The sequence below is a fragment of the Chanos chanos genome, chromosome 1, assembly GCF_902362185.1.
Source record: "Chanos chanos chromosome 1, fChaCha1.1, whole genome shotgun sequence".
Classification (NCBI taxonomy): domain Eukaryota; kingdom Metazoa; phylum Chordata; class Actinopteri; order Gonorynchiformes; family Chanidae; genus Chanos; species Chanos chanos.
Window position 1 is genome coordinate 12797201 of NC_044495.1, and position 12206 is coordinate 12809406.

The following is a 12206-nucleotide window of genomic DNA, read 5'->3' on the forward strand; positions in this document are numbered from 1 at the left end:
TCTATGTTGTCTTTTCAACTGTACAGTGTAGAGTTTTTGATAATTTGACAGTATGTTAACTGAAAGTGATGGTGACCTTATTCTTGAACTGCACAGCACTCCACGCATGCTGTATCTACTGCAGTAAACCTTCTAATTAGACAGAGAAAGAGAAATTTTTTCTGAAGCAAAATTAGCTCCAACTTTAGATCTAAAGCTCTTACTTACTTAAGCATGACAAAGGCATTCAGTTTTCCAGCACAATTCAACTGTCATTCTCCACATGTTGCTTCTGAGTCTAAATTAACTGTTATTTAAACAACCACCAAACCCATTTAATTAAATTGTAAAATTAGTTACATGACACGTTTTGTTTTCACAAAGCACTTCAAATTGAGGGGAAAAAAAATGAAATAAAATAACTCACCTCCACTGTGCATTTACAACACTATACTTTGCTCTACACTATCAAACTAAATCAAACACTTAACAATATCTGTGGCCATTATTTCTGTTCAATTAGTTGTAATAAATCAATCAGCTGCAATGAATGGTGAGGTTCAATGGAATAACTGCTCAACAGCTATTGAAATAACTGAAATACACAAAATAATAACAACTTGAGCCACATAAATTTAGTTAAAAGAATGATGCTATGTTAGTCCTTTACTCATGAATAACTTTTCACATCATTTTCTCCATGCATCTGTACTTCTATTTTTTTCTTCTTTTTTTTTTTTCAAAACAAATCGTCACATTGTCAATATTTTCAGATTTTGCAGGGAACCAAAGCAAGAATGAAAACTTGGTACTTTCATCTTTCCAAGACAGTCTACAGATGGTCAACATTGCGTTATTTTATACCATGGAAAGGTAAATAGTCATGGGCAATAGATAATGGCTTCCATATGATAGTGTCTTTCAGTCTAAATAGGAATTTCCTTAATATCCAAATGTCAGGACGACCACTCCCCAGACCGCCACGCAGATGTTCACTTCCCTCCGAAAAGCTGGACCAGACACTGAGGAACTATCAAAAGCTGCTGAGATCTTTGAATTGACTTTGGTTCTTTTAAAAGAAAGGGCAGGCAGGAGACACAAAAGGTTTCTTGGAGAGTCAGGTGAGGGTTTTCTCTTGATTCTACCTGAAAACCACCATATTAATCTGAGTTCAGCTTCAAAATAATGTCTGGTAACACTGTTGAGCAGAGATGAATATTCAATAAATTCTAACATAAAGGTATTTTGCATCATTTTGTGATGATTTATAAAATACTTATGATGAGGCTATCCTAATGAAGGCAATAAAGGTATACTGAGGACAGACATTTTATAATTAGTAAATGTTTGTGTTCATCAAATGTCTTCAGTACATTTCTCATATATATGTGAATAAAATCTTTTTTATACCAGAGAGTTAATGAGAGCCTTTATTTAGAAGGGTAAGTCTCTGGAATAATATACCTGATGTAGCATCTACACTTGTTAACTGCCAGATGCAATCTATGCACAAACTCGGAGATGGTGATTTAAGGTCTGAATTTGATATTGCAAAGCTGTTTACTCACAATGTTTGACTTGCGTTTATCAACATTATTAATTCCTTTCAAGAGATTCTCACTGTGGAGGAATTGGAACTGGTAGCAAACTTGTCTGGATGTCCTCCACCCACTGCATGTCCTGCAGAATCCCGCTCTAGTAAATATCGCTCCATTTCTGGCCTCTGCAATAACAGGTATCTTCTTTTAAATATTTAACAACAACACACGAATCTCTAAACCTTGCGGGATATCTATCAGGCAGCTGGAAACTGCACAAATTGTCCTGTTGCTGTGTAAAGCTTGTGTCAGCTCTGTGGCATTTTGCTCAGAGAACTGGGCCAAGTTGATAAGATGGCCTATGACAGGTTGTACAGGTCAGGGCTTGTACCAGATGGAGGGCACTGTGGTCTCAGCATGAGGGACAAACCCAGCAGAGAGAGCAACACTAAGCTGTGACAGAATGATGTCTCACTTCAATTCTATTATCAAGCAGAAGAAGGGAGAGAGAGGGAGAGAGAGAGAGACTTTAAATCAATATTTAAGTCTGTACGGCTCTGGGAAGCACAGTGCAGGAATTCCAATTCATCATGGGAGCCCTTCAAGACCTCTTCATCTATCCTCATTATGGAAAGTATATTTCTTCATAGCAATCATGCATGACAATCATGTATTAATGTATGCAAGTAAGTGACTTTAAAGGTCTTTGGCATATTACTAAACGTATATATAAATCTGAATAACACTGCGGGAAAACTGCAAACACCATAAAATAGTGGTTTAAATAGGAATATGCCTTCTACTGGCAATAGCTGGATGTGTCTTTCCATCTGTTTTGTTGGGGTATAGTATGTGAAACTGTCTTTAAAATCAAGGTCTGTGTGTGTTGTTGAAAAAGCTGATTTGTTATTCCTGAATACAGAACTATTTCTCTGTACGTGGACTTAATTCATGTTTCATATTTCAAGCATAACTGCATGGCACTTTTACATTCCTTGCATCCAAAAATACTTGCTTTGCTATGCTTCGATACTTCTTAAAAATGTGATGCACTTTGTCACGCCGTCAATACAGCCTTTTCAGACATACTTTCTTTCTCAGAAATAACCCTCACTGGGGAGCAGCCAACTCTGCATTGGCCAGATGGCTCCCAGCAGAGTACGAAGATGCAGGAAGCCAGCCCAAGGGCTGGAACACTGGACAGCTATACACTGGCTACCAGCTTCCTCCGGTAAACGCTTGTGTGGGAAGGAACAGGATGCATGCCATCTCCACTTAATTTAGCACATTTTAAAATAAAATATTATTTTTGATTGGGAAAAAAAAGAGAAATGATTAGGCTATTCAGTATGGTACTTGAAATGCAAATATATGTTTGACTAGAAAATACCAACATTTTTATAATGACTAATTTGGCTAGGTAAATTAGTTTCCGTAATGGTGCTAACATAGTCCTGAAAACAGAAAAAGCTGCACTCTACCTAATGAGATTGAAAATGCTGATGAGCATCCACGCTAAAAAATCTCGTCCTTATTCTGACATTTTCAACTGCCACAAACTAGCCTTACTCATTTAAAAATATGGTACTTTGCATAGTGCTTTAAATTTGAATCTTCTTTGCATACACATAATCCACCCAGTTACATTTTATCTTCAGAATGTTTTTCAAATCACATTTCACTATAATGAATGCACAGTCGAAAATTCAACTTTGATCAAAAATCTGATGCACAGGAAATGTGAACCTATAAACAAAACAAAATTAATAGACCTCATTTATCAACCATCTGCATATTGAAAACTCAAAAACAAATGTTTTGGATCCATGTGAAGCTGTGCTAGAAAGAACCTTTATCATGAAAGCTGGGCACATAGTAGTGAACCCAAGTATGGGTGTAGTGGGTGACTGAATGCTAATATACATCATATTGAAGGATAAGTCTACTGAAAAATCATTCTGTTACAGCAAAATAAGATGGATATTTGAGTCCTTCCATTACAACAGGCACTGTGAAAAAGCCAGTAATATAATGGGTAGCTTTAGTTTGGGTGCTTCAGATATATCACAAAGGTAACTCAGGATTTTCCTTCACTGAGCATGTTGTGTTCATATATTTGTAGGTGCGGGAAATCAGTAATAAAATTATTCAGAGCTCCAGCAAGCATTTCTTGGAGGATGATGCATATTCCCAGATGCTGGTGGACTGGGGCCAGTATATAGACCATGACATCTCCTTCACCCCTCAGAGCACAAGCAGAGCTGCCTATTTGGAGGGGCTGGACTGTCTAAAAACATGTGAAAACGTTAGTCCTTGCTTTCCTATTGAGGTAAATTCTCTTCACATCATCAAATACTACACAGTTACATATAATGCATATAATCTTTTCATTGGCTGGATGAGATAAAAGTGAGCATGGTTTTCTGTTAGAGCGACGATTTGATTTCCTAATTCTCATTTCATTGAAATCTCTTTAATGGCACACTAAAATCTTGTCAGTTTTAGGTCAGTCTTGTAAAATCCCCTCGGCGACAACGCCTTCTCACATGAGCCCTTGAGCAGTTAACTTTCATAATGACCCTATTTGAAAAGATTTGTGCATTTGTGAGAAAATGAACATTAGAACTATATACAATGTATTTTTTCAAGGGGAGATTACTAAGATGCAAACTGTTGACTGTCTATTCCCACTGGTTTACTCATCGGCTAGGTCAGGGGAGTGCATTTGGGAAAGTAGCAGATGTATCAGGGACTGCGGCAGAAACTTATAATTAAAAAAATCTATATTGCATTGATTGCTTCTTTATCTCTGTCGGACACACATGCCTTTGAATGTGGCGAGTCACTAAGGGAAAACTTTTTCTTTTTTTTTGGTCAGGTCTGTCAGTGAGACTTCCCTAGGGTAGAGGCTGGTCATAAAAGAGTGTTGGATATTACCATGTTGTTCTGTTTTGTAACTAATCTCTGAGGCCTCAGCCTGAGGGAAGTAAACAGCCACTATAGATATACAAAACACAGTGTATTATTTCTGCCCAGACTAAGCAGCGACAGACATCTAGCACTGAATACAAATAATGAAGAGTTCATAAGTGTCCTCTCTGAATGACACAGTGAATAATAAACACCACACAATATAAACAAACAAGAAATAAAAAACAAATAAAACAATGTTTTCTTAATGTAACACCAACACAAGTGTACAAAACAGTTTAAATCTAATGCCAGATAGATGTACAATAAAAACTGAAGAACGTTTTAGTCAGTTATAGTCCCAAAATCGTCATTTTTGTTAACTAGTAATTACTGTATATGTTTGATGATGAATTCAGAATCAAGAAATCAGAGAGCCATTTAATATGTGAAAGTGAGAAATGGTTGAAAAGTAGATTATGAGATGACGGTAATAAGGTATAATACCTATATGGAAAGAACACAGAGTGATCTGTGAAGTACAGAACGCAGTGTTGATCGCAAAACTCAATTGCAACATGCCCTGATATAGCACTCTGAATTGCTGGAAGGCGTGAAGCTATTTTAAGAAAATGCAATCTCTGTTCCAAAGCTTTGCTTCAACAAGAGCAAGAGACAAGCCAATAAAGTCAGCACAGAGAAATATGCCATATGCTTTTAATCTATAGCTGGGCATGCCTCTTCTAGAGTGGCATGGCCCTGAGCAAGCTGCCTCAAGCACTCGTTCCTTAAGGCTAGTGCGTGCACCTGAAGCAGTCGCTCTCTCTCTCTCTGTCAGATTTCCATTGTTTGAAAAAAAGATAGTAACAACTCAGAAATTGAAGCTAAGGGAGTGTTAAACTGTCGTCTTAATTTCCAATCTGAGTCCCAATTGCACTCCCCACTTTGCACAACCTCTGCACTGGTCGACATTTGCTAAATCGTGGACCTATTTTTCCCAATGCCCAGTGGACTTTACTGTATCATACACTGAACAAGCCAAAGCATGAGATATAACATGTATAGGATCATTATTTTTGAGAGAAGTTTTTTTTCTCTTGAATCTCACTAGGTTTAACAGTACAACCTCTGCACCGGGTAGCACCATGCGGTTTGTTAAAACATGCATTGAAATGACTCTTTAGCCCCTTTCACACATGCACTGCAACCCTAAAATAATCGTGAATAACCAGCAGCACCACATACATGTCTTGAACTTAATTCCTCTTTTTTGCTAAAATATGGATCTTGTTTGAACAATATCTCCATGTAAGGCTTTTTTTTTTTTATCACAATTGCACTGACAGTTATAAAACACCAGGAACAGTAACATCCTGGAGAGGTGAATATGACAAAAGGAAATAAAAGCATTTGTACTCAAGCAAGCAAAAGAGCAACACAACACTAACAAATCGTCTTTGTTGGCACAGATCCCTCCTCGCGATAAACTGGCTGGCAGCCGGAGCTGTCTACCGTTTTTCCGCTCCTCTCCTGCCTGCTTAAACGGCATGACACACATTCGACGTGATGGACTCACACAGCCGCCGCAACGGCAACAAATGAACGTGGCTACATCCTTCATAGACGCTTCAACTGTTTACGGCCACAACGAAAACGTACAAAATGCACTCCGAAACTTGTCAAGCTCCGAAGGCCTACTGGCCGTCAACACCAAGTTCTCAGAGGATGGTGGTCGCTCATACCTGCCTTTCGTCCCAACCATTCCATCCGCCTGCTTGCAAGACCCCACAGCTAGAGAGGCTGATCGTGTGGAGTGTTTCACGGCGGGAGATAGCAGGGTGAATGAGATTGTGCCACTGTCTGCCCTACACACACTCTGGGTGAGGGAACATAACCGAATAGCAAAAACCCTGAAAAGACTGAATCCGCACTGGAGTTCAGAGATCACGTACCAGGAGACTCGCAAAATCATTGGAGCACTGCATCAGGTATGTGTGTTAGAATGGCTATGTAGAGGTGATGGAGGTTGAAAAAACACTGTATAATTAAAGAACTCACATTTATTGCTTGTTCACCTTATCATCAGGACCAAAAATAGTTATGTCTTTCTGCATAAGTGAGCTGTGTAGACAAGAGAAACAGGACCACTGTTCACAAATGAGAATAAAAAAAGATTTGCACCTGGAAGTGAAAAAGGACCTAAATTCAAATTTGCTTCAATCTAGAGGGATCTGACTTTATTTGAGTACTCATGTATGATTGAAAATACAATGGGCCCACTCTCAGTTTTCTAAACAAACAAACAAACAAACAAACAAACAAAACAACCTAGTAGTAGGCCTACTCTGACTACTACTACTACTACTACTATTAAGAGGAAGAAGAAGAAGAAGAAGAAGAAGAAGAAGAAGAAAAAAAAAAGAAGAAGAAAAAGAAAAAGAAGAAGAAGAAGAAGAAATTCACCTCATTTATTAATTTATTTATTTATCTGAGATTATAAACACAAATACAAAACTAACATTTTTCAAATGAACAATGACGGCATGAGAATTGGACTTTTGAAAAAATCATTTATGAAAAGTAAATTTCATAAATTATTTATGCCTCACACTGCATATTAAAGCACTGCAATTTAGCTCTCATCTTTTACTCTGGTCACACACTGGGCACTTCAGCTTGTCAGAGGGGATGACTAGACTGGAGAAAGTTAGCTAATCCATGCAAATCATACAGAGTGATATGGTATCTGAATATATCTGATGTGTTGAAAGCACTTGTCTAAACATACAGCCATCTTATATGAAGTGCTAGTGGATGCATTGCCTGTTAGAGGCATTTTAACCTCATGAGAGATGAGCATCTCCGTCAGCAGCCACATATGGCAGCATCAGCTCTTGTTTTCTGAAGTATCCAATTAAGGATTTCTCTGCAGTCTTGAGAACATAGCTTGATAAATAGAGGCGGCTCATTTGTTATAGCAACAGCTTTGTACACGAAGACGCTGCAATGTTGTGGTTGCCATAGATTTTGTTAGACATTTGGGCAACTTTAAGAGCTGTGTGGGATGACAAGTTGATTTTATATAATCTTTTTTGTTTTTGTTTTTTTTTTGCACAGTCATTACCCCTTCTGGTGTGATTCAGGAATCGTTCCATTCTACTACGGTACATACTTATTCCCTGCTAGCATTCAGATAGCACTTTTGTAGATACAGGACAGAAAAACATAAAAGGATGCATGTTTGTCAAATAAGCTGTCAAATAATTTATGAAAAGTATTTCATCCTTAGTTTCAAATGTCGTCCCACAGGGTACAAAAGGAAAAAAAAGAAACAAGCGATTCATCATATTGGACAAAGGCAAAATTTAAGGATTAAGAGCCCTGAGCCAGAAAACTCTAACTTGTCCTCTCTGTAGAGTCCCTGTGTTGGATCAGACATTTCATTGGACACACAAGGATCTATAAGCCTGAATGAAGCCTGGGCACCTTAAATTAAAGTGGCAGAGAGAAAGACTCCCAAGTGTCGCAAGACACAAGCGGATGGAATACATCAACCAGAGAGCACTGTTTTAACAAAGTCCCAGAGGGGTTGGCTTCACAAAACCAATAAGAAAAAAAATGACTCTACCCTCCATGATAAGGTCACTATACTGTTGCTTTATGGACAGTGAGTAATGATATAAACAATCCTGACGCTGTCAGTGAGGAAAGTTAGCTCTCAGACAGACAGATATGAAGAGGCTTTGTACAATCCGCTGAAACGGCTGAGTGTTGGGGCGTGAGATTTTGAAGGTGAGCCAGGAATATTTTTTTGTAAGTAGTGATAAGGCCAGATGAATCTCTGGGGTATATCACAGAGGGTGGAAATGCAATCTTATCTTATCTTTGTGTTGCTCAGGGTGTCTCCAATCGCTATCTAAGAAGCGTGTTCTTTACATATATATATATATATATATATATATATATATATAATATTTTATCACTAAATTTTGCAGGAAAATAGTGTTTCTCAATTTCTTAGGAAGGTATCATTTGAAATCTAAGCAGAGCTTATCGGGCCAATCTTTGCAACTTGCACACAGACACGGATGTCGTTCTTCTCACTGTAACATGCTTGCTACAAATTTTTATCATCAGCATTTGATATTTCTCTTGCGTGTGTCTCATTTCAGATCATAACCATGAGGGATTATATTCCAAAAATCATTGGGGAGCAAGCCTTTGATCAACACATTGGCCCCTATGAGGGATACAACGATTCTGTAAATCCCTCCGTCTCCAATGTGTTTGCGACTGCAGCATTCCGATTTGGCCATGCCACCATCTCAGCAAAGCTACAGAGGCTTAATGAGAGCTTCCAAGAACATGAGCTGTACCCCTCTTTAAATTTGCATCAGACCTTCTTCAGCCCATGGAGGCTTGTCAGAGAAGGTAGACTCTCTTCTATCAGCTACTGACTGATATAAGGCCAGTATCTGAAAAAAAAAAAAATTAGACATTCGTATAAATGACTTTTGGTCATGGTCCGGCGTGCGTCAGACCAACACAAATTTGACTTCTAAGGAAAAGTTGAGAGTCCGTTCCCTCTGGCTGACTTCATTATCTGGTCCTCAGATATGAATCAAACTGACATGTTGTAGCATAGTACAGAATTATTGAATATGTCAATATTAAATTATGAGAACTCATCAACATCAGACTGCCTCAAGTCCTGGTAGACTCATTAAGCCAGACAGAGAATGATTTTTTCATATGATGTGGGACTCTAGGATTAATTACTCTAAGTTCATGTGATTCATAAATATCATATCTGGAAGGCATTTTACCATACGTCCAATCAAACGAATTTATTACACAAATAGCTGTTCAAAACAGTCAGGTTTCTACTTTAAAGAAAACTGAACACATATTAGCAATACAAGTAGAGCACCCTTAGAAGATCAGTGACTCAAAATAACTTTTAGTCAATATGTTCTAAAATGTAGTGTGCATGATCCCTGTATCTCTTTCAGCTTTTATTTGATTATATATAACAAATGGAATTACATGTGGCAGATAGAAATGGCTTTGATGACAATATTTGTGTTTGAAGACATGAGTAAACTTTAATCTTTGTTTCACAACCTTGGCTGACAATCAGATAAAAAATAAGCCCTTGCCAAAGACGCTGTGTGTGTGTCTCTCAGGGGGATTAGATCCAGTTCTGCGAGGTCTTTTAGGCCAGCCAGCCCCTATGGTGACCCAAGAACATTTAATGAGTGTGGAGCTGACTGAGAGGTTGGTGTTGCTCAACGTCTCTGGGGCTTTCGATCTAGCTGCACTTAACTTACAGAGAGGACGAGACCACGGTTTGCCAGGTGGGCACCTTAACAGATATTTCCCTTTCACACACACACACCCACATCATGTTATCAATCTGGGAATTGTCTTCCTTTGGCAGAAGGACCACATTACACTGAAGTCTTCCTGGAGGAGATGAATAGACTTAAATGCAAAAGTGCACTGATTTAACAAAGGACCACCATGCAGGGAAAATGGCTGATTGCTGTGTGGTTACTGCTTCTGAGGACTATGTTCCAAACCTTTAATGTATTTTTTTTAAGGATGACGACAGCTCTCACATTAGAAATTCTGTCTTAGAAAATAACTTGAATCATCTGTCAAATAACTTTGTATGAGTCAGACAAATGATGCTCAGGCAAAAAGTGAACACAAAGGAGTTTATGACAGCATCCTTGTCAACATGAGTGAAGAAAATTGCCTTCTTGATATTTATTACTTTTTTAAAAATTATTCTGCAAACATCTTGTTATATTGATATAAATATTATGGATGCATAATGGATTGTAAAAACATAGCATTAATTATACTGCAAACCTTCCTTAATAGAGTAATGCAATTAAAAAAAACCAACAAAAAAAAAACTCATGTTTTGGTGAGTAAATTCTAGGGCAGCATTAGTCAAATCATTTGCTGCATCCAAAACATCCGAGATTTACATACAATATCTAGTAGCCATTTAACGTGTGTGCTGTGGTTTTATTAGTTAAGCTGTGTCACGTGTATTTCAGGTTACACTGAATGGAGAGCGTTCTGTGGATTGCCACGAGTAGAAACCAGAGCAGAGCTGAGTGAGGTTGTGAGCAATGAACATTTGGTTGAGAAAATCATGGATGTGTATGGGCATCTGAATAACACTGATGTGTGGCTGGGGGGACTAGTGGAGGACCTACTGCCTGGGGCTAGAACTGGTCCTCTCTTTGCATGCTTGATTGGAAAACAGATGAAGAAGCTCAGAGATGGCGACCGGTAAGAATATTAAAGCTGTGTTGTAGTGAGTTTTGACTCACATAATTTTGCTTTGAAAAACCTGAATTCCTAGTGCACTGCTTCATTTGTGTCTCTCTCTTTTCTTTTCTTTTTCTTTTTTTTTGTACAAGATTGCAACTTCTGGCACAGTAATAATATTGATTTTCTAATTTTGACTTGATCTGATGAAAACGAAACAAGCATAGATAAATATTTATGAGAAAAAACAATTGCGTGGCATGGCTCATTTCATATTTGTATGGAACGTCACTTAAAGAGTCAAGATACAAAAAGATACAAACCATGTAGGACAAAATGATCTGTGAGGTTATGCTAAAAATGGAAATGCGAAAGTGAAGAAAGAAATATGCCTAATATTGATTTTTGAACACTTTCAATACTTGATGGCTGTCTCATGACACTAGATACCTAAGAGAGAGAGAGAGAGAGAGAGAAATTATTTAGCAGTCAATTGGCTATGCAGCTTTAATTAATGGTGTGTCTATATGACAGGTTGCTTAAGTCTGGACCTTTGGCATTGTGTTTCAAGGTCAGTGATTTGCATCATTATAGATCTTGAATATTTTACATTATATTTTTCAGATTCTGGTGGGAAAATCCAGGTGTCTTCTCTCCGAGACAAAGACAAGAGCTTCAGAGGCACTCTCTGTCACGTGTTATCTGTGACAACAGCGGGGTGACAGAAGTTCCCCTTGATCCGTTCAGGACTGCCACATATCCGGATGATTTTCATTTGTGTGATAATATACCATCTTTGAATCTAGAAGCATGGAAGGACGATCTTAACCAAGATTAAACGATCGCCTATCCTTTCATGTAGTGTTTTCTTATTCTTTCTTTCTTTTGTCTTTTGTGGGTGTGTGTGTTTGTGTGAGTATGTCTGCAGCAAGACATTATGTTCCAGTTTATGAATACCAAAGAGAGGTCCTCCTAATTCCAAAATGATGAAAGAAAAGAAAATGCATGTTCATTGCAAACAAATCAGCAAACAAAATTGTTGAAATGTATTTTGAAGTGAATGGCTAAAAATGCCTCCAGCTCAAATTGCTATGCTGAATCCCTGTGGTTTTCCTATTGAGATGATGAATGGGGATGCTGTATATTGTTACAAATCTGACAAATTGATTGTGTGGGATTTCCTGTTACTGTGGTTATATATTAATAGACTGTTTCTACTCCTCAGAATTGACACAGGCTGAAGTAGTACAATTCCCATATGTACAGCAACAGTCACCTCACAGCACAACACAACCAGGGTTGTGAATATCTATTAAACATCGGTGCAACATTTATTACATTTCATGATTTCAACATAAATGTCATCACTACTACAATTACAGTGATTAAAAATGAAAATAATCACAAAGAATTCTGGATCAGTCTATTCAGACAACAAATGGTGATATGAACAAGTGAGTTAAGGATTGCCAGCAAGTAAACAATACCATA

The 12206-nt window shown here is 37.9% G+C and overlaps 1 protein-coding gene across 1 annotated transcript; it reads left to right on the forward strand.

Annotated features, from left to right (window-relative positions):
- Window positions 1–844: 844 nt before the first annotated feature.
- tpo (thyroid peroxidase) lies at window positions 845–11956 on the forward strand. Its single transcript, XM_030770320.1, has 11 exons — window positions 845–852; window positions 940–1100; window positions 1591–1714; window positions 2619–2748; window positions 3640–3846; window positions 5897–6415; window positions 8600–8858; window positions 9614–9784; window positions 10499–10736; window positions 11340–11550; window positions 11813–11956. The coding sequence occupies exons 1-11, from the start codon at window positions 845–847 to the stop codon at window positions 11954–11956; spliced, it is 2172 nt and encodes a 723-aa protein (XP_030626180.1).
- The last annotated feature ends 250 nt before the right edge of the window (window positions 11957–12206 follow it).

Excerpts from the sequence above, each read along its gene's own strand:
- tpo (XM_030770320.1), top strand. Across the intron at positions 1,715-2,618 it reads TCTGGCCTCTGCAATAACAG|AAATAACCCTCACTGGGGAG; the intron begins GTATCTTCTTTT and ends TTTCTTTCTCAG. Across the intron at positions 11,551-11,812 it reads AGGACGATCTTAACCAAGAT|AATCCCTGTGGTTTTCCTAT; the intron begins TAAACGATCGCC and ends ATTGCTATGCTG.